The 22,236-nt window shown below is 48.8% G+C and overlaps 6 protein-coding genes across 6 annotated transcripts; 3 read left to right on the forward strand and 3 right to left on the reverse strand.

Annotated features, from left to right (window-relative positions):
• Positions 1-222: 222 nt before the first annotated feature.
• FOBCDRAFT_139825 (heterokaryon incompatibility protein-domain-containing protein) lies at positions 223-2,340 on the forward strand (the record flags this gene model as incomplete). Its single annotated transcript, XM_059608062.1, has 2 exons — positions 223-2,032; positions 2,108-2,340. 2 exons carry the CDS (start codon positions 223-225, stop codon positions 2,338-2,340), a joined length of 2,043 nt encoding a protein of 680 aa, XP_059465406.1.
• A 1,261-nt stretch (positions 2,341-3,601) lies between these two features.
• FOBCDRAFT_227960 (HSP20-like chaperone) lies at positions 3,602-4,648 on the reverse strand. The gene has a single exon (XM_054705874.2). The coding sequence runs from the start codon at positions 4,596-4,598 to the stop codon at positions 3,882-3,884; it is 717 nt and encodes a 238-aa protein (XP_054561849.2). The 5' UTR covers positions 4,599-4,648; the 3' UTR covers positions 3,602-3,881.
• Positions 4,649-6,808: 2,160 nt separating this feature from the next.
• Positions 6,809-7,285, forward strand: FOBCDRAFT_117962 (uncharacterized protein; the record flags this gene model as incomplete). The annotated part of the gene is made up of 1 exon (XM_054705875.2): positions 6,809-7,285. A coding segment is annotated over one exon (477 nt), but the record flags the coding sequence as incomplete, so codon positions are not given.
• A 2,485-nt stretch (positions 7,286-9,770) lies between these two features.
• Positions 9,771-10,466, reverse strand: FOBCDRAFT_277007 (uncharacterized protein; the record flags this gene model as incomplete). Its single annotated transcript, XM_059611535.1, has 2 exons — positions 9,771-9,783; positions 9,832-10,466. The coding sequence occupies 2 exons, from the start codon at positions 10,464-10,466 to the stop codon at positions 9,771-9,773; spliced, it is 648 nt and encodes a 215-aa protein (XP_059465407.1).
• Positions 10,467-12,961: 2,495 nt separating this feature from the next.
• Positions 12,962-15,672, reverse strand: FOBCDRAFT_186541 (HSF-type DNA-binding-domain-containing protein; the record flags this gene model as incomplete). Its single annotated transcript, XM_054705879.2, has 2 exons — positions 12,962-15,189; positions 15,260-15,672. 2 exons carry the CDS (start codon positions 15,670-15,672, stop codon positions 13,404-13,406), a joined length of 2,199 nt encoding a protein of 732 aa, XP_054561854.1. The 3' UTR covers positions 12,962-13,403.
• A 5,867-nt stretch (positions 15,673-21,539) lies between these two features.
• On the forward strand, positions 21,540-21,698 carry FOBCDRAFT_122326 (uncharacterized protein; the record flags this gene model as incomplete). Its single annotated transcript, XM_059607753.1, has 1 exon — positions 21,540-21,698. A coding segment is annotated over one exon (159 nt), but the record flags the coding sequence as incomplete, so codon positions are not given.
• Positions 21,699-22,236: the final 538 nt, after the last annotated feature.

Raw genomic sequence — 22,236 nt, forward strand, 5'->3', positions numbered from 1 at the left:
TGGTCCTCTGTACAGTAGGACCTGGTGTTCTTATTTTTACCCTGGCTTAGTGCGCTGACATATTCCAATTTGACATGGGCCAGCTAGTTTCGACCCCCAACTAGCCCCGCTCACATCAGCTCACGAATGCTCTGACATCATGAGGCATTTTAGCATGTTGACAGCTTTGAGAGTCTGATGCAATTCTTGTCGTAAACTCCTCTCCGATCTATTGTCGTGACAATGCTTTGTGCGGTATGCATGTCCATATTTCAGAACAGCGCGACGCGCGGTCTTCATCACAAAGATCATGAAAGTGTTGCCGCTGCCGCGAAGAATGGGTGTAGAATATGTTACCACCTAAGTCCAAAGCTTCCATCTGACAACTTGAAGCCTCTAAAATATGAATTTAAGTGGGCGAACTTCTGGGAATTTAGTTGGGAAATATATTTCTATGAGACTGGTGGCGGTAACTCTAACACGTCAATCGACGACGACAGGCCCCCAACCCACTCAGACTGGTTGGTGTTTGTCAAGGTATTTTCCTCATCAGACAGTCCATCTGGTTACAATGAGTTTCTCGACCTTATTGCTGCCGATCTAGATTCGGATCCCACTCGGGTTCGAACAGACTTCCCTTCTTTGCGAGATATCCCAGATAATTCCGGCCACGAGAATGTTACACGCGTGGCTAAGAACTGGCTCCAGACCTGTAAGGATCACCACAACTGTGGATCTGCCTCCGGACCACAGGATGCAGGCTGGTATCCAAAGCGGCTCATCCATGTTGGTAACGAACAACAGTCGCCAAGATTGATTTTATCAGAGAACGAGACTCTAGAAGGCAGTTATGCGGCGTTAAGCCATTGTTGGGGGGAGAACCCAAACTTTCTCATGTTAACATCCGGCACGTTATCCGATTTCTGCAGCGAAATTCAGTTGCAACACCTTCCCGCAAGTTTTCGAGATGCCGTCATCACCTGTCGTCGAATGGACATTCAATACATTTGGATCGACTCGCTTTGCATCCTACAGGCTGGAGACGGTTCGCATGCAGATTGGCTCTCACATTCTGAGGACATGTATCATGTATATCTCAACTGCGACTTGAATATTTCTATCGATGTTTCTCAGAACCCCCATGGAGGTGCTTTCAGGTCGAGGGATCCGGCATATCTTCAAGATTGTTACCTCTGGACAACGTTCCTCGCCATGCCCAAAATTGGACGCCCACCAAATGCATCGTCAACAAGCTCGAGTGAGCATACATACTCGGATGAATTAATCAACTCGGATATTTCAAACGAAAATGAGCATCGACTAGTTGATGCAGAAAAGCAGTCAAAGTCCAGGAATCTTTGCGCAATATTCACACGAGATGACTTTTCTTGGGCGAGACTCGACCTTCCCCTTAGTAAAAGAGCATGGGTGTTCCAAGAGCGGCTCCTCTCACCCAGAACCTTACACTTTGCTTTGGATCGCATCTCCTGGGAATGTGATAGAAGCCGCAACCTCACTGAATATCTCCCCGAAGGTGCGGGAAATGGTGAATGGACAGGTTTTGATTGCCTGTACCAAACCGCATACAGTATTCCAGAACATGGACATGTTTTCACATTTTACTCTGACCTTGTGTTCCCGTACACGGACCGTCAGCTTAGTCATCCGAATGAAGACAAACTTGTTGCCTTCGCCGCCGTCGCTCGGCGCTGCGTCTCATGGTTTGGCACCGAGTACTGTGCTGGAATCTTTCGCAGTACAATGCCACACGCTCTTCTCTGGGAGATGTGCCCGAGTGGGCCGATAAGAAGGTCGACGGCCTACCGCGCACCATCTTGGAGCTGGGCGAGCATGGAATGCCGTGTGACGTTCCAAATCCTTGATGACGAACAGACCGTTCTATCGGATGTAGTGCATGTTGCGGTGGAATTAGTTGACCCAGAAAACCAATTCGGTCAAGTCAGATCTGGTTCCTTAACATTGACTGGACCTCTAGTGGCCTCCGAAGCACTCATCCCCAGGGAAGACAAGACGGAAGAGTGCTCATCCGAAGGTAGGCTTGGACGTGCCGGCTACCAAGATATCCGGGCTATATTAGGGCATACGTTTGGGATTACTGCCGATACAGCAGACTTGTGGACCGAAATTGGAAGGAAGCCTTGGGTAGTTTCTCAAGAGAACATATATCTTCTTGCGATTTTGGAAACATCGAGTGAGCCCCAAACTTATGGCCTCCTATTGCAGAAGAACTGTGATGGAAAGTTCACCCGAGCTGGATACTGGGAGGCAGGACCGGGGTTTGTATCGAAACATGCACACACGACATGTCAGTTTATATCCGAAACTATCACAATAGTTTGAACATGTACTAGTTATAGGCTTAGACCCATTAAACTTTTCAATATATCTTACAGATACTAGTCGAGTATTATAATAAAGTCAAAATCAGCCCAGCTACTAGACTAACTCACCGCCACCCCACACACCCCCCGTCCCCGCACACTTCAGCACCATCAACGCGTCATCAACACAGGATTCTTCATTTTATTCTATATTATCAAATAAAATCCGTTTTTTTTTTTTTTTTTAAATTTCAGTGGCAATAGAATCGCAGCTATCAGATCATGAAATGAGGATGTTATTGGCCATTAAAGACGTAGAAATCATTGGTTTGCGGCCCTCAGCGGTAAAACACTCAGTCAAGCTCTCGACATTGCATGATCGATGCGCCGGAGGCCAGGACATCCGCACGGCACATCAGAAAGATCAGTCGCTTACTGTAGAGCAGGAAGATGACCTAGTCAACTATATTATCGAACGAGAGCGCGCTTTTCAGCCTCTCACGAAGAAGGATATCCATGACTTCGCACAGGCGTTATCATCAGTCAACGGGCAAGTCTCTTATGTCGGCAAGAACTGGGTTGACAGATTCTTTACCCGCCATTCGAGTATAGAATTGAAGCCATCGCGAGTCGTAGAATCCGCGAGGAAGCGTTCTGTGACGAAGGTGTCACTTTCCGAGTACTACGATGGCCTCAACGGGGTAGTCAACACGAAGAAGATAACTAGGCCTTATATGTATAACGTTGACGAGACCGGCGTACAAATCGGTGAGACCAACGGTGGCATAGTAGCCGGAACAGCGATGACTTCTTCCTCAGAGAGGATAAAGTCCGACAATACGACTTGGAGCTCAATAATCGAGTCCGTATCAGCGGACGGTCGGCGTCTCACGCCTTGTGTCGTTTTTACCGGCGAGAACCTCCAAGGACAGTGGTTTCCAGCCGTTTTTCCTGATTGGAAGTATACTTGCAGTCCAACCGGTTGGTCTAACAGCGACATCTTCATCCGTTGGTTCATGGGGGTATTCATACCGCATCCTGGCCGTCAGAGTCATCATCAACCCAGAAAAATGCCTCCCCCTCTTGCCACTTGCGATACAGCATATGTCGTTATTAAATCGTCAGTTATATCTATATAGCCTCATTAAAGCCGTCAAAAAACGCCGTTTCTTCGCACATATATATATTATCAATAAATGCATACCCTGAATTTCAAGTCAGTTGGCCGGTCGGTCGTAGAGAAATCGCGTATTGAGTCGAAATCAGGGACCGGGAGACATGGGAGGTCAAGTTTGAAATTTGGTGCTAACTAAGGCTTATATGTAGTTGGGAACTTTAGCGCCATGCAGCCTCTACGGACCCACCGAGCTACCCAATTTCATGAGTTTGTACGGTAATGCACTTCTCAATGTGGCTATGTGGCCGTCCATATTTCCTCTTCCCTTCCTTAAACAACCAGTAAAGACCAGTCTGTGATAGAAACCTGACTTGTTAACATTCTTGATCCCCAGAAGACAAATAGCGCAAAGCTGTCATGACTTAGTAGCTGTCGTTGATTGCTTAACTGATAGCGATACGTTTTGACTCGTGCTTCTTAACCTTGGGGACCAGAATATTGAGGATGCCGTCCTTGAAGTTTGCAGTCACCGAGTCCTGATCGACCTGAGTCGGGAAGTTGAAGCTGCGAGAAAACTCGCCGACGCTGCGCTCCGAGAGCCAGTACTTGGCCTTGTCAGACTTCTTGGTCTCGGGCATTTCCTTCTCAGTAGTCTCAGTGCCGGCATCACGTGAGGCGGACTTTTCTTCCCCCGCACTGGCCTTCTTGCTCTCGTCGCCACCCTCGATAATGGCACCGCCCCTGCTAGTGCCCTCGATGAGGCCTGCAGGAGGAGTACCGACAGTGTAGGTGCGCTCAGTCCTGCCACTGATGAGCATAGACTGGGGCTCGGTGAACTCGATGTGGACATCCTCCTTGTTGATGCCAGGGAGCTCGCCATGAAGCTCATATGCTTCCCCGGTCTCACGGACGTCGAATTTGGGCTGCCAGCTGGGCGTACCAGTGCGACGGCCGCTTACTCTCTGGCGAGAGTAGTTATCAAAGTCGTCTAAAAGACGGAAGAATGGAGTGAAAGAGGTATCGGAGTCGTAGAGGCTTCGCGGGAAGAAAGCCATTTTGCGTGTTTGGTTGATAGTAGGCTTGAGACCGAGGTGCTTCAGGTTTCGTGAAAGTGTTCTAGGAAGAGTTGATTTACAACCGTGCAAAAGAAGTCTGCTCATTTCATTATTATTGTTTGTTGAATGTGTTGCGGAGAATAGAACGATTCGAGTTGATCAGGATGTGATACATTGCTTTATACTCGGTCGGTTGGTAGAGTGGACATCAGATCGAAGGTTCCTACGTCTTCGCAAAACTCAAAAACCTGGCAATGGCATTTCTAGAACGAACCTGAATAACCCAGTCCAGACATAATAACGCATAAAAACTCATATATCGACGTGTTTGTTGTAATACTGACGTTTGCACTGGCCAATGAAAGGTCTTGAGTTTCCTGGTGGTGGTTGCGAGACATCACATGACAGCTGTCGAAGATTCTGACAGTTGCCACAACTGCGTAATGAGATTCCTAGTACCTTGTTTGCCAACAACTCCAGGCCGAAATACCGTAGATACTCGTGAAATTCAGCGCGCGACTAATGCAAGCCAAGGGGCACTACTGTGGTGATCACTTCCTCATACAAATTAGGTGTGTTGCTGAGTCAAAGTGGCGATTATCAAACCTTATTGATATCCAAATGACGGGTAGACTACGTTTCCCAGATGCTGTGATCTTCCTCTTTCCAAATCACGAAGTGAAGCTATCACGAAGCCGTTTTTCGATAGAATGGCGCCCCTTCAGGAGGTTGACCCTAACGCGAGGGTATTCACAGCAGTCCCTCCGCGTAAGAGGCGTGGAAGACCGCCTGAGTTACTGAAAAACCGCCGGCCAAAGGGAGGGAAGCAAGTCATAAGGAAGGAAAATTCGTATTCAAAAGGGAAAATAGAGGAAGTGATACTTTGGATGATACATCATCCCTTTCAATTGTGGAGGAGCTCTGGCCAGGTCACGACAGAGTGGTGCAACCAATTAAAATGAGCCAAATCATAGATACCTAGCTTCCCACCTATTTTAGCCCATGATAGAAGTACCAGCAATCCCTCGAGTGACAAATCGCTACATTACACTGCTGACACCCCAAACGGTCTGACGCCTCCTTTTATTGCGACTGACCGGCTCCAATGGCCTTCTTGAGCTTCTTGACCTTGGCCGCCCTAATTGAAGCCCCTGGCAAGCGGGGCAGTTTGGCTTTTTCCCTCTTCGGACATGTTTATGTTGTGTAGCAGGCGTGAATTCGTCTCCAGCTCGAAAAAGCTGCCTTGATTGGCTTTCCGAGTGGAAGGCTTTGAAGACCTCGTTGTAGAGGCATTCCCTCCACTTCTTCTGGTTCGTGTAACGGTTCCAGGCCGGCTGGCCATGTAGCTGTAAGAGGAAGCTGTTTACTAGCACTACATCCAGTGAGAAGGTCCAAGCAATAGCTTGCCAAGCGCCTCGGCGCATAGGACGATCGTAGCCAAGATATGACCGTCTTTGGTCGCCTCGGTCAATATGATTCATCTCGTCGTTGTAAGAAGCAGTGATTGTAGGTATCGATATTAGCTTGGCTGGCTCACTAAACAAGCGCCGTATCGGTCGTGCCGTCGGAGTCTTCATCGATGGTCTCCTCCTCCAACGCTCAGTCCTCTCATCGCCGGCGAAGACGGTTGAAAGGAACAATACGAGTGCATTGTCCTTCCATGCGACTTGGTTGACCTATAATAGGGGAGAAGGAAGACTGGTCAGTAGATACGTTAGAAGAAGATCAAATTATCTTACCTGATTATCAGCCGTTGGGATGACCTTGATCTCATTGAACTGGAAGCCCGACATTCCTGCCTTGTCGGCCTTTTTGGCCTCCACAAGACCATTGTAGATGCCTACACCCCTTTTATCCGGCTCACTTTCGGTGAAAGTGGAAATTCGCGGTCTTTCATTGGCTCACACCCCTGTGCATCCTCTTTCACCGAAAAAGTGACGGGGTTGTCGAGCTTCTAGCTGGCTTTTTAATTAAGAGTGGATGATACACCTTCTCATTGGTTAGCCTCTTCCTCCGTCGTAACCTTCATAGCTAGACTTGCCTTTGTGGCGCAAAACGATGCTACCTCCTGAAAGCCTTCATGCAAATCGGCATTTTGACCGCGCGCGTTTCGCGACCGCGCCGTAGAGATACGAAAATGGGTCCGGTATATGTAATAAAGATTTGACCCTTTTCAATCGACCTTCATCCTTGAGAGCCATATACTTGCATTATACAATATCATCTAACTAATCCGGTGACTCGGGCTGTTCTCAAACATGTGGCCTTCAGAGCTCCGTCATGGTCATCCGCCAGTTCATCACGACGTCGAACAGAATGAAACAACGCTGTGGCTGCGACATACGGGGTGGTCTCGCTTATTTCACAACCGGTCGCTCGCCATCATTGCGGCTGCAGCAAGGAAGCCTAAACCAGCATGGAACGAGGATTATCCATTAGGTCAATGGCACGATGAACCACTCCGAAGTCCGGCCGCCGTAGAAGCCCAGCTACGAGTTATACTTGGCGGCATCAACCTCATGATCGATCGTGCAACATTCACGCTCCTAAAAACCTCATCCAGGTCTCGATGTTGGATGAATACGTATTGGAAAGACAACTTTTGGCCTCACGAGTTCAGGATTGTAGGATGCCTGAGAAACTATGTTGATATATGGAAACGGTTCATTTGTTACATGTTCAGAGTTTCCAATTTCGATACACACCAACAGCGCGAAATCTTCAACTTGCGACTCCGAAGGGATGAAACTATCATGATGCGTCATATATTATATCTGGTCTCTCTTTTGTAGCATGAGACTGCACCTCTGGATTTGAACTCAGATGGAGCATCGGATGAAGAGGAAGACGAGCCTAGTGACTATGATGATGGAGATAGAGATGAAGATAATGATGGAGATGAGGAAGATTATCTGACTGACTATGAAGGGCTGGAGATTGAGAACCAGTCCAACGAAAGCAACGAATACCATGACGGGAATCGTGCCGAAGACGCCAAATACCATCCAGGACCACCTAATGCATAACCCCACCTAATGCATAACCAAAATTTCGCTCCTCCCATACAAAATCCAAATTTTCAATTGCATTGTATTCGGCCAGGCATGAAGATACTCGCGAACGAAGACCTGCACTATATTGCTTTTTTCATCAAATTTTCATATCGGCTTGAGTTTTTCCCGTTCCGCCCCGTAGCCTGGTTCTCTAGCCCTTTGAATTTTGTCGCATTTCACCTCATGTACCCTAGGCGACTCCATCCACTCAAGCCGAACTTTCACCTAATTTACTCGCCATAACTCCTTCCGTAATGGTTCGCCGTAATTATACCGAAGATGACGTAGCTGAAGCTATATTTGATACCACCGATAGAGGCCTCTCACAGAATGAGGCGGCCCAGAAACGTGGAGTACCTCAGTGGACCATTTCGAGACGACTTTCCGATCAAGCAAACAGGAATGAACGTATCCAGGCCCACCAGCGTATTCCAAAGAGCCAGGAGGAGACGCTTATTCGTTGGGTGCTGCGACAAGAGTCCCTGGGCTATGCTCCCTCGCACAGCCAGCTCCGCGCCTGTGTCGAGGCCATCCTTCAACAACAAGGCGATAACAAACCTTTGGGCAAGCACTGGACCACCAGGTTCGTCAAACGTCACCCAAAACTATCTACCAAGCTTGGAAAACGCCAGGAAGCCGCCAGATTTGACGGCTTTACTCCGAAGGCGGTCAATTGGTACTTCGATATCAGGGAGAACGAGTACGGCTGGATCAAGCCTGAGAACACAGTTAACGTGGACGAGGGCGGTATAATGGCGGGTTTCGGTAAGTCTTCTACAGGTACTCTATAGGCTTTTATAGGGCATAGCTAATTAGTTGTCCATAAGGCCTGGACAGCCTCGTGATCGGGAGCTCTAACCCAAAGAAGAAGGCGATGTTGAAAGGCGTTCAGTCGCGCATGTGGACCTCGTTTATTGAGGCTGTCACCGCAACTGGTCGTGCTTTGAAACCGGGAATTATCTTTAAAGGAAAAGAGCTGCAGAAGCAGTGGTTCCTTAACGAATTCGAATTGATAGCGGACTGGCGCTACATCACATCACCGAACGGCTGGACAGACAACCATATTGCTCTCGAGTGGTTGAAGGACGTTTATCTACCACAAACGGAGCCTCGTGATGCATCGGATGCGAGACTTATCATCCTTGACGGTCACGGGAGCCATGCGCAGGTGAGCATTTCGGAGTTTTCGCCGCTGAGTCACCCGCTATAGGGTCGCTGACGAGCAGTCAGGACGAGTGGATGGCTACGTGCTTTCTGAACAACGTCTACTGCTGTTACTTACCAGCACATTGTTCCCATGGTCTGCAGCCATTAAATAATGGGATTTTTAATGTCATCAAAGGTGCGTACCGGAAAGAACTCCAAAACCTGGCTAGTTTGACCGATTCTGCGCCGGTTGACAAAGTCAACTTTATCCGGGCATACGCGAAAGCCAGGGAGGCGGGCATGAGGAAAGATATTATCTTATCCGGCTGGAGATTTACTGGAAATTGGCCTATAAATCGTCATAAGGCTCTAACACATCCTGAAATTCAACCGGACAAAGAAAAACTGCTGGAAGAGTTAAAGACGCCGAGCCCTCCTCAACTGCACTCAGATGATACGCCAAAAACGAGTCGGCAAGTGAGGGAAATGGCCAAACACCGAAGCCGTCCGACCAGGCAGAAGTACAGTAAGATCGCAAAGGGACTGGAAGCTTTAGAGATGAAGGTGGCCGTTCAGAATGCGCGGATTACTGGCCTCGAGGAGCAGATGGCTCAGGTGCGGCGAGGGAAGAAAAGAAAGGCGGTACCAAACCCGAACCGACGATTCGTGGCTCTGTCGGAGAATCTAGCGGCTGGAGAAGCTCTTCCTGACTCAAAAGAGGCAGAAATAGAGGTGGATGTGGATGAGGAGGTCGAGTCGGTGATTGAGGTGGGTGTCAGGTCAGAGGACGAAAGTGATGACTTTATGGTCGTAACAAAGCACTGCCGGCGCACACGGAGCGGTCGGGAGATCAAAAAACCACGCAGGCAGTAAAAATTAAGCAATTTTCTAGAAACTTTCTCCAAAGCCTCATTTATTAATTGAGAATCGGGCCTGTTTTTGTGGACATCAAAATTTGGATTTTGTATGGGAGGAGCGAAATTTTGGTTATGCATTAGGTGGGGTTATGCATTAGGTGGTCCTGGATGGTAATGCCCAGCATCATTTCTTCAACCTGCTCCTCAACCAGTGTGATGGCCTAATGGTAAGTCCTACAGAAATCAGAGAGCCTCACTTCTTTATCATTGCCAACCACAAACGAACCCCCATCAGGTGCCCAGGAGAGATTCCCGGGCATGTCCTCCTGTCTAACAATGGACTTAGCAAACGCCTTTAGCTCGATGAGTTCCCCAAAAGGTGTATAGCAGCCCCGCATAAGATATTTTTGGCGGATAGCTTCGAGGCGCTCGGGCTGAGAAGAGTATTGGTCTCGAGATGGCCAGTGGTACGCAAGAGTACTGTAGCGATACAGAGGAAGAGCATACTCTAAGAAAAGTGCACGTCCAATCCACATGAGTGCCGCTAGGCCAGGTGTAGAGTTGTGAGCTGAATGATAAGACATAGACCGCCTTTGTATCCCCATAACAGCAGTATAGTAAATGATAGTGGAAGACGACATGTCTCCAGCGGGGTCTCGATATGTCCAGAACATCATTGAGAGCTGAAATAAAGCTTCAGATAGCTCCAGCCAAGGCCCGGATAGGAGGCCGAATTCCGATTCGTCCTGCATCGGGTTATCCTCCTCTCCAATGTGCGTGTCTTGTTCGGAATCACTCTCCTCATCACTCTCATCACCGCTCGCATAACTTGATTCGTCGTCCTCAACAGGGCGAACGCAATAGCAGCCTTGTTCACTCCTATGCAGTTGTATCACGAGAGACACGATGTAATGCATTATAATTTCCTTATTCAGCCCCAATTTTGAGTTGTAGAGCTCTTAACGTTGTCGCTCCTTGAATACCAAAACCCGAAAGACGAAACAGATAATCGCTTTTACATGTACATGTACCTTTTCAAGCATGACACAGCTCGAAACGGATGTGGCCAAAAGACATCTTTTGAATATGTATTCAGCCAACAACGAGACGTGTATGACGTGCGAGTTATTGTAGCTATCACACGATTGAACATGAGACCAACACCCTGGAGCAAAACCGCAGTTGAGTTTCGGCCTCAGCAGAGCTCTTGACCGAAGCTCCCTTCCATTGGGCCCAGTAGATAATCTTGACCTTGGATGAAGTCCGGTTGTGCTGATGCAGTGATAACTTCGAGCGGCCGGTTACGAAATAGATCAGGCCAACGAGTGTTTCGGAGTCATGGCGCCGTCTCGTTTTGGTCGATAATTCCAGCCCGATCATGGGGACTGCTTCCCTGATGTGTTCTTGGCGCTTTCATCGATATTTATAGCGCAATTTTTGTTCCTGTGTCACTCAGTGATATCTTTAGGGGCTTAATATTTCCGAGAGCTATGCCCTCTGTGAGTTCTACACGTCTCCTGAATGCGTGGCTTCAACGCGCTGTTCGCGTCCAAGTCCGTAATCAAACTTAGATTATATTACATGTTACAAGGCTCTCAGCCATTGCATCAAACTCTGTGAGAATCGTACAGCGTCAGAAGTTGAGCACCAATCAGACGGTTAAGCGCCCCCTCCGTCACCGAAAGTGGAGCCGCGGCAGTTTCACTACGTACCCTCTTTCAAGTGAAAGAGGAAAACAGGGGTAATGGTCCAGGACGCCTAAAAATCCTCTTTCACTTGAATCTGGAGCTGGAATAATGATGTAGCGCTAGAAGATGCTAGCACTCCCAAAGGTGCTCTTTAGCCACTCTGGAGAGGTCCAGGCAGCTATCATCCTCCGCACCCTTAAATCCTTCGGGATAACAACGAAACTCGGCTATCACACAGGAGATAACGCCACTTCAAATGATATTCTACTCATAGGGCTCTTCCGGTCTCTAAAACTTGAATTTGGGGTTTGTATACACTACCTTTTAGATGAGTATTCACTTATATCGAACAGATTGATTATGATCCAATTACACACCGCGTACGCTGCCTTGATCATATTCTTAATCTTGCCCTTCAAGCCTTTCTCCTTGCCACCTCAAAAGAAGCTCTCAAAGCTGCCCTTGCGCCTATTGAAGAGACGGAAGATACCGATCCTTACGAACTATTCTCTGCTTATCTTGTGTGCTGGTCATTGAAGATAACCCGGCCTCAATAAGAGCTCATGGACAAGCCCAGAGAAAAGGGAGTAAAGTTAAAGCGAAATATAAAGGCTTTGAAGCCTGGTGTGCTACTACTGCGCTCCAGAAGCTTCATAACCTAGCTGCATGGCTTCGAAACAGCTCTATCCATCATGATCGATGGATAGAGGCTGTCGGCATTACACTAGGGATTGATAACGACACTCGGTGGTCCTCATGGTACCATCTCATCAAGCGTACGACACGCAAGGAGCGAGAAATTAAAGACTTTATTGACAAACACCCTGAATGCGATAACTTTCGACTCAATTGTGTGGAATGGGATGCACTTAAGCGTACGGAGGGGTTTCTCTCTGTATTTGCTAGTGGTACACTATGGGTTGAAGGCAGTGAGGCTTCATTATCCCAGTGCCTTACCCTGATGGATGCTATACTCACATATTTTGAGGACCAGAAGGTTTATCCTACTTCATCAAGATAATGCTTCAAGCTGATGTTTTATAGGTGCTATATAAATCAGGCTTAGAGAAGGATCTCCGCATGGTTCATTCTATTGAGATGGGCTGGTTTATCCTTGATAAATACTACACCCTCGTTGAGTCAACGCCAGTGTACGCCGCAGCGATGCTTCGAGGGATCGAGAGGCGGAAGCATTGCCTTCTTCAGAACTGGCCTGAAGAGTGGCATCAGAAGACTATCGATGCTGCTTATTCGATCTAGCAGAAGGAATACGCGCATTTCCCTCAAGAATCACTCCCTGCCCCTGCTGCTGTTGCTGATATCGACACGTGTCATCCCATCCTCGAGGAAGAGGGTAGAGAATGAATTAGACCGGCTGGAACGTCGTCTAAGAGTTCAACCTACTTCGCAAGAGGATGAAGATACGTTTATGGCGGTTATTGAAGATAAAACTATCGATATTGATGCTCTGAAGATAACTCCTCTTCAGTGGTGGTTAGTTCCAGAGCAACGCCGGCGCTATCCTCGTCTCCACCGTATGGCCATCAATATCCTCTCAATCGCACCATCCTCTACTGAACCAGAACAACAATTCTCGGGAGCATGCCGTGCGCAGAGCTGGGATAGGCTTAGGTTATCGCCAGAGAACCTCCAGAGGTTAGAGTGCATGGGCAACTGGTTCGCGAGGAAGCTCATCTCTTCGGAGGAGCAGCTAGCGATGATGGTAGAGGCTGTGGAGATGGATGATGAAATGAATATTGATTTCAATGAAGAGGGTTGGGATGTATAATACAAGATGGCTTATTACCAAGAATTGAGCATATATACAGCATCTGCCTTCCCTACCTACCTTATAGTCTATCCACCAATCTACCCACTACTCTACCCACCACTCTACCCACTCTACCCGGGTAGGGTAGAGGAGACCACTCATCTACCTGGGTAGGGTAGAGAAGTGGGTAGAGCTCCCTCTACTCTACAATGCCCAAGTATGGATGGTGGTCCTGTCATCCTCCAATTCCAAAATTGCCCCTTGTCGAGTGGATGGGGCCATCCTTCGGCTTCTGGCGCTCACCATCTACTAGGTTAAATGACTCAAGACACCGCCGGCGGGGCTCCTCGTCCCAGCCATGGACAGCCTTTAAACAAGGTCTAGGGCTGGGGCCACTAGCCCACACGTTGTCGCTTGGTTCCTCGGCCAGGGGTACTATCTAGCCCCGGGTCATTGCGAGAAATTTCTTCTGTGCTCGCAGGATTTAGAGTACTGGTAGTACCTCCGTGGGGTATCGTTTGTTCCGGGTGTAGCAATGAATTGTTGTTGTGACTATTCGAGTCCGTGTCAGGAGCGAAGTTGAAATCGTTGCCATCAGCGCCAAAATGGCCATCGCCCAAGAAAGCATTGCTGTCGAAATACTGATCAAGATCTACCGGCTGAGGGTCGAAGTACGCCTCGCCATCACCCAGACCAGGGATTTGTCCGGCGGGGCTTAGCGGGCGAAGTAAATCACCTAGGTTACTGATCTTGGCGTCCTGTTCGTTCTGTAGACGTTGGAGTTGATCTAGGTCGACCTGCTTCACGTTGATCTCATTCAAAGAACGCGGCGCCATGGGTGGTTGCATTATGGGGGAGAATGAGGCCGTCTGGTTCGCTTCGACCGGCGGAGGTGAGACAGAGGCTGAGGTGGGCATGGCTGGCGTAGCCATGTGAGGGATTGACTTGGGGATCTGGGGAGGAGCAGATGTTACCGCGACAGGGATTGGGGCGGGAGTTGACCTGATAGAGGGTGCAGACGAGGACTGAACAGCCATGAAATTGACCTGCTTGCTCCCCTGGTCAATAATTAGAGTGTTAGGCGCGTTAGCGACAAGGTCGGCCGTCTCTGGCAGATCCAGTCCGTGAGTGTCGGTTGCGTTGTGGCCGTTAATAACCTTCATTCGTTCATGAGGGCATTTTTCTAGCTCTTGGCGAAGACTGGGAAAAGTCATGTCGATTGGAGAATCATTAACAAATTCCGTGACATTACCCATCTCGGGATTGCGATGGCCCACGGGCTGGTACGCCGAGCTGCTAGGCATAGTTGATGACCTAGCTGACTGGACGCGGTTGTTCTGGTTTGGGATGGGTGGCAGCAGCCCACGAGCCTTCATGCGAGGTGTGCCGTAGGTAGTGGGACCCATCTCTTGAATGAAGTCTCCAAGATCAACGACATTTGCATGCTGCGTAGACTGCTGATTCTGGTTCGTGATCATGCTGGAGATGATATCGCTCACGTCCTGCGAGTTGCCCTGATCTTCTAGCGTTTTCCGGAACAAGTTGGCGAGAAAGTTGAGAATAGCGCTGATCGACCTCTGGTGACGGTCGTGTTGGTTCTGGAGCATGACGAGCTGGTTGTACAGGTTGTTGTTGTTTCTCTGCAGTCGATTGATAGCGCCGAGAATCAGCTTTTGTTGATCACGAACTTTGTTCAACTCCTCTCGTATGAATGTAATCTTCCTCTTAGGCATGGGTTGGGACTCTCCATCAGGTAAGGATTGAGTGGGCTGGGTAGTTGAGGCTGCCAGTCCCGGGCCAAGTACTTCCTCGTTCCCGGCCTCTTCCTCGCTGTCATTGTCGCCCTTGGCACCTTTAGCGTCTTTCTTTGTCTTGCTGCCACTCTTGGGCTTGTTTATAAGCCACAAAAGGTTAGGATGGCCGCGTCGGAAGTAGGGGTTAGAGTACTCGCTCAGGCTCTTGTTCTTGGACTCACTTGCCCGCATGGAATTATCGGACAGACCCACACATTTGTGGAAGCCATACATATTGAGCTGTCGAACAAAAGACGCGTAGTTGTTATGCTTAAATAATTCTGGAATCAAGGTTTTGGCAAATTCGTCTTCGTCTAGTACTATGAACGAATCTCCTTTTTCCGACCATCGAATTAAGTCTTCATTTTTGCGCTCTTCCAGAAAGCTTCTGGTGGTTAGTTTGCTTCTTCAATCATTATACGATGAGGGTAACTTGCCGGCTTAGTTTTTGCACAAACGGTGGGATTCGCTTTCGTTTTGCTTGTGCTTCCCTTTTAGCCTTCTGCGCCATCTCCTCCAACCACTGAACGTTGTCCTGCTCGTTCAGGTTCTCGGAAGGGTTCTGCCGAAGCAGGACATTTTCATCGCCAACAAAATTTCCCCATTCATTAACAGATCCGTCAAAGTTTGTCCGCGGATTAGTCGGAACAAGCGCACGATTCATCTGTCGCCGAGCAAGCGAGTTTGATGGAATCGGCACAGGCTGGGGATACTGCGGCTGTGCCAGCACCAGCCCGAACGAGTTGCCAGCATGCGCATTTCCATCCATGAGTCCATCTAACCTGTTCACGAAGCCCGAAGCATCGCCCATGCCATTCCAACGCAACATCTGGTCCCCCGCCTCATTTTCCGAGTTGTATGGCTGCTGCATCTGCTGCCTGAAAATGGGCCTCAAGGAGTTCACGCTTCCTGGAAGCGGTCAAAGACTGATTTGAGTGGATTGACGTTTTATCGATACCTAAAGTCGTTGGATAAAATTTCTAGGCTGCCTTCTGGACAGTCCGCTTCGTCCACTAATTTGTGATCGATGGTTCACTAATGTGTGCTTCAGCGGGCTAGGAACTCGAGAGTAAATGTAGATTTTACCAACACTTCTCCAATCGGGGCGCGCAAGGTGATTCGTAGTAAGCGGTCAACAATTTGATTTCTTGATCGGTCGTGCCGGACTTAGAAAGAGGGAGTGCTAGGCGGGTGTGAGGGCAGGACGATAATAATCGCGTGAGCGCGTAGAAGATCGAAGAGAACAGTGCTGCTCTACGCCTCAAAGGAGCCTTGTCTGTCGAAGCACGATTGCTGGTAAAGAAACGCGCAGCCCTGTATATTCGATGGAGGTGGGTGAACAATGACGGGAACAACAAAATAAGGGCAGCCACGCGTTGGCTTTACCTTCGTGTACGAAGCTTGCGTGGTAATACCTCAAAGAAAGGTGAACACTGATGCGCGTCTGGCTGAATTATGTAGAAGAAGGCTGGACAGGGTAGCCTAGATAGGTCAACTTGCTGTTGGTGGACCTTGCTCTATCTGGTCGGATTAAGGTGGTAGGTATCGGTGAGTGTCATGCCAATTCTGGAATCCAGGATCAAGAGCGATGCACATGCACAGGGCCCAAAAGCTCAAAGCAACAAACGGAGGTGTTGCATTTAAGTTCGTGTTGGTGATGATGTTGCAGTTGACGGTTGCGATTATGGATCCCCTTTGGAGCATCTGGAACGAATATAAAGGGCGTGGCTACGCTAAGCCATATACGATTCCTCCGTATTAATCCGGTCGACCCGGAGAAAAGTACCACTTTTCCTCGTTTTAGCCTCGCTTGACCCTGGTTGACATGCCTGTTGTCGCACTGAGCGTGCTTAAAGGGTTAGAGTGAATATGATGAGCAGCAGCAAATGTGTTGATTGAATGTTTCTTTTATTGTCCCTCGTGCGGGGTATTCCATCCCGCAGAGTTACTTAAAGCATACAGCTAGATTACTAATGCAGTTGTTTCCTGAGGCCGTGAAGATCATGCCTACTCTGCGACACCTGTTGTTTATATTGCGCAGTAGCGTAACTCTCTCTTGTAAAAAGTTTTCCTTGGCACCCGCTGTTAGCGCTCTGCTAGGACAAAGAAATTTTACAGGCCAAAATGGCAGCAAGTGCAGCTGTGGGGCTAACGGGGCCCTAACAGGTGCCGGAAGAAAGGGATTCAGAGAGTTGACCTTTCTTCGCGACACGCCCCTAACGACACTGAGCTTTGCGAGCTCTTGACATCGCCTCCGGGCGCTATTTCCTACGTGGTATTTGCGGCTTCTTCTTACCTCGACATTCCGGGCTCTGCGCCCGCGATTTCCCGTACGACCGACCTCTGCAACCCTGGCTGCCCAGACGACATTCGTGGTATTTTGCCGCTCGACATTGGTGGTCATCGCACCCTCACCTGCAGCTTTATGTTGCCTTGACCGACCTCTGCAGCTTTTGCTGCCCGAACAATACCAGCAGCCGTCAGCTGCTTGACTTCTTGGGTCCTCTGGTGCGCCGGCGGTCAATAGGCGGACGGGTATCCGTCCTTCTAAAATGGGACGGGTCCGTCCCAATTGCCATATTCAGTCTAGCCCTCTCCGCTATCGGATTGCCTCCCGCTGTGCAATTCCACTATCTCGAGTGGTTTTACTTGAAGTCCCATTAACCTGCTATGATTTTTTCAAAGCAAGTCGATGACTTTGATTTGAACAGCCTTGATGTTTTCAAGTGATACATCCACTCTAATAAACTCTACTAGAATTACGGCTGAACTACAATACAACTTTCTTCCTGTTCCGCGGCAGAATACAAGGCTTCTTGTTCATCGATATCCCGCTGAGCCATCTCCCAAAGCTCGCCCATGCCTCTTCTGCTTGTAAACAGTCGTCCGTTCTCGGTCTCCTCAGCTACTCGTGCTTCGATGCGACCAGTCTCTGCTTTGTCCCAGTCTAAGTAAGCCACCATCTCTTCTTTAGTCCACTCTCTCAGACCCGTCGAGGTTTTGCAGTACCTCCCCATCTGCTTATAATCAAGGCACCAGCTGTAGCTTGCTTTTGGGTATCCTAAAGGCAAGCCCATTGCTTTTCGATACTGGCGATTACCAAGCCAGCTTCCCGGGGGTTGAGCCTTATACCAGTCCTCTCTTGACTTGACGTATCTCTGGTGGATGGCTCGTGGATCGTCATACCTTAGATGTGTAGTTGGGTCTGAAGTTGGGTCTCCCGAGGTTAACTGTGAAGACACCGGCGGTGTATACATAGATGGTACAGGCGATAGATGCCGAGGTTCTGGAGTCGTTATGTGTCGGTCCACCTGCTCTGTTTCGATGGTTAACTGGCATGGCAGATCTTGACAAGTTAATTCAGGCTCAAACTCGAAATTTTCCAAAGTCGTGATTGGTTACCACTGTATTTCGTCGAGCGTTTCCATCGCTGGTGGCCTTGGCTCCTCCGGGACCGCAAAGGGTATCCATTGAAAATCTTCCGAACACGTCTGCGGCTGGTCTGAAGATATAACGGGCAATGCTCTTAGTTCTGAGTATCGTAGTGGACACTCCTTTGAGTTCCTTGCGTGACCTAGTATATGACATTTGCTGCATAAAGGAGGGTTTCGTATCGGCCTCGCCTTCTCAATGACTTCAAAGCCACTAAGTTCTCTTCTCACACTAGATAACGGCAAAGACGAACTCGCAGCCACTGGATCGACTCGCTGGCGGGGGTCTAAGAGGGGTCGCCGATTATCTTTCCGAGTCAAGTGCCAGTGCGGATGGAAATCTTCGAGTTGTGGTGCCTGGTCTCGAACTAATAAACCCTTCAGCTTGTGAGCGCAGGGTAGCCCTTGTGATCGTGAGAAAGAACCAGTACAGGCTGACATGGGAGCAGAGTCTTCATGCAATAAAAGCTTTCGTTGCTGCTCAACTTTTCGCAAAGCTTCATGAGACACCCAGCCACGTACTGCACCATAGAGAATACTGGAGAGTTCGATAGGTGTCCTGATCTTCTGCTTGGCTTGGTTCGACTTCAACTCCGCCAGTTGATTGAGTAGTGCATGCTTGATCGATCGCCAAGCTTCGAACAGGTCCAATGTAGATACTTTGAGGTGGCTCTTAAGCAACCAGTGTATGCCTTCCACCCTTGAAGTAACGACGTTGTCAAAGTGGGGATGTTAATTGACCCACGCCTTCACCAGCTTCTCTTTGTATTGATCGAGCCAGTTTGTCTTGATATATTTGACTTCTTCGATATAATCCGCGATGTATTTCTTCTCAAACTCGGACACATGTTCGTGGAAAGTTTGTTCATTTGGTGACTTCATGATTGAATGCCAGTGGCCGTAAAACTCATTCCAAGCCTCGATTCCCGGGTTTTCCCCATGAGTCTGGTGCGTAAATCTCGGCTGGCAGTAGCGAAGAACTGCCTTGTTAGCATGCCAGAGACATAGCAGCGGCCTTGATGATGGGAAGCAAGTATCGACAGAATTCATACATGCTAGGCAGCGATCAGTCAAGATGACTGAGGGATGCCTAATCCTGCGGTTTTCGCACAGCGACTGGAATCGATCTAACGCCCAAAAATAGTCTTCTTCACACTCCCCACTCAGGAAAGCAAACGCGACACAGAACGAACGTTGACAAGAGTCGACACCGATCAAGTCTAAAAGTGGCATGTCGTATTTGTTGGTTTTATAGGTACAGTCTAAGATTAAGACATCCGGATATGCCTGTAGATATGCCACTGAATCGGGGTGCGCAAACAGAACAGCTTTGACTCGGCCGTCTGGACCGGTTTGGAACTGACTCCAAAATCCTTCTCTAAGCAGCTGATCAGCAAGCGCGTTTATGCTGCTTTGTCCTTGACAGACTTCTCGTCTAGCATCTGCAATACGGTTGTATATGTCCCGCTGTGTCGCTATCGTGTCGGTGTTCTGCCGCATGAACGTTCTAATTTCTTTAGGGGCTATCCCAGCGTTGGCAAGGCCAGTCAGCTGAGATAGGTGCTCCTTGGACATTGTTCGAAGTACCGGGTGGGCAGTGGTATCTTGGCTTGGTTCATGGTTATGTAGTGAGAATCGGCTGTCAGAATGGTGCCGCAGAGTCCAGGTGCTTCTATCTTTATTCTCTTTCGCCAGTACAGAGAACTCGCAGCCTGTTGTTCGAGTTGTCGTCTTACGTTGCCGTTCTCTGGAAACGATTGGATGGTTACGGCGACGATCACACATGTATGTGATTGTCCTCCTGCCTGTTTTCTCCTTAGTTGACCTTCCAGTTATGAACGCGTAGCCCCTGGTCGCTGCCCAGATGTTGATTGCTTCGAAAAGCGCCTCCCGTGACTCATACTCGCCTTCAGGAGGGAGACAGTCACCAGGAAACTGTGTCGGACTTTGAGATTGGTTGACGTTCATAGCGAAACAGTCGTCGTAAGCCCGTAGTCTCGACACGATTAGCTGCGAGTGCAGTAGAACGCGACATTCGAGATGGCGCGAGAGGGAGACCGATAGCGGAGTGAGCTATACCAGATATGGTAATTGGGACGGAACCCGTCCCAATTTAGAAGGACGGGTACCCGTCCGCCTATTGACCGCCAATCTAATAGAGGAAGGTGCACGGGCCACAAAAAGTGGTATTGTTGTTTTCGCTTACATAAGCCCCATTCCTGGGTTTTTGCCATGTGAAGTGTTTGATTGACAGACCAATTTCCTTGTCCTTATGTATCTATAGATCAGATAGTTTGTTTAGGCCGCTTCCTGGGCCTGAACCTTCCGCCTGAGCCGACTAAACTTTGGTGAGCTAGGGCGTGGATCATTGTGCGCTCGCAAAAGGTGGAAGGTTGCTTTTGTCTTTATTAGTGGAGCCGCATCGCCGACTACCACTATCAGGACTGTGCATATCGCACCTATTGGCTTGATGGCTTGAGTGGGTAGCGGAGGGCAATCCCCGAGCGACCTTTTAGCTTTGCAGTGACAACTCTTCTGGCGGCGACTGGCGGCTGGTTGTGTATGGGTAAGGCTGTTGCAGTTGGGGGCCTGATTGACCTGCAAGGAAGGGGGATAAGATCACATGCGAAAATAAGGAGTCTGCGTGGAGCCTTCGACATAAACTTTCCAGATCAGACCACAACAGGCTAAAGCCAATAGTGGACCATGGTCCCGGCGTAGGAATGCCAACGAAAAGTTCAAGCTACGTGAGCCTGATATAGGCTCGAAGCTGAACATTATAATATAAATCCGGCGGCTACGCGCTTCGTGCATTTTGAAATGATAGACTAAGTGGTCTGATTAAGAAACCATCAAGCAATCATGACGATATTAAATAGTACCCCACCGAACCAAGACGACCAAACCCCAGCGCATCCAATCCTCATAATCATCATTATCGTAGTTTTTCTTATCTTATATATCCTTCTCGTATACGAGTATGTCGTGCCCTGGTCGACAAATAAGAGCATATGTACTAGAGCTAACAATAAGGAAGCATTAAATCCAGAACCCCTAGTAACAACCCGCTCGCGAGCTCAGAGTCAGAGAGCGTCCAATCGTCGAGAAGCACAAACTCCGAGGTTAGCAACCTGCAACAGCTGGACTCAATAGCTCCGCCGCGGGTGTATAAGCAAGTAACAACAGAGATGGAAATCGAGGGCCCAGGAGAACATTCGGCCTGGCCCGACGCGCTCGTAATCTGGTAAGCCATTTAAATCAACAGACAGTTTCATTCTTAAATTGACTGTTCTTGTTATATAGCGGTATATGCTTGGAAACGATGGCGGATAGTGATATCGTCCGTCGGTTACCATGTGGGCATACATTCCATTCGGGTTGCATTACTCCATGGTACCTGGGGCAACATTATACTTGTCCCTTGTGCGTATCACACTTCATGCCATCGGGGTGTGCACATGTCAGAACCGGCACATGAAAAGCACAATGCGTAGGGGTTCACCAGTACCGAGTAATCATGACCTCACGAACTTTGTCCCCCAAGATTTGCAACTATTCGTGCCGAGTGGGGACCTTGTGTGAGGCGTCATACTGAGACATTCTGTCACCTGTGCTGCCAGTACAAGCTTTCGTGGCTGAACTTAAATTCAGCAAGCAGAGTTTGTATCGCATGGTCGAAGTCAAACTACTGCACTTTTGACTTCGTGGCTAGCCATCAATCATATCATAGCTTGCGTTTTCATTTATCCTGCACAGCTCCATGGAACATGTTAGTGAGTTCGGGGGGACCTATTATGTTTGTTAACTACTGTTAAAAGTGACAAGTCGTCTTCGATTTCTCCCCGGTTACTGGCAGATGGATACTGAGCCGGTTCACCTCTGCCGAGTTTTTATTCCCGGATACACTACTCGGGTAGGGCGTAGAGACCGACCCCCCCGTGCTTTCCTTTCCACCGTAGGTGCCCGTGCGTCAAGCACGGGGGGGTAGGCTGACTAGGGAAAGG

The sequence above is a fragment of the Fusarium oxysporum genome, chromosome VII (assembly GCF_013085055.1).
Source record: "Fusarium oxysporum Fo47 chromosome VII, complete sequence".
NCBI classification, from domain to species: domain Eukaryota; kingdom Fungi; phylum Ascomycota; class Sordariomycetes; order Hypocreales; family Nectriaceae; genus Fusarium; species Fusarium oxysporum.

Excerpts from the sequence above, each read along its gene's own strand:
- FOBCDRAFT_227960 (XM_054705874.2), bottom strand. The coding sequence starts at position 4,598 with ATGAGCAGACTTCTTTTGCACGGTTGTAAATCAACTCTTCCTAGAACA.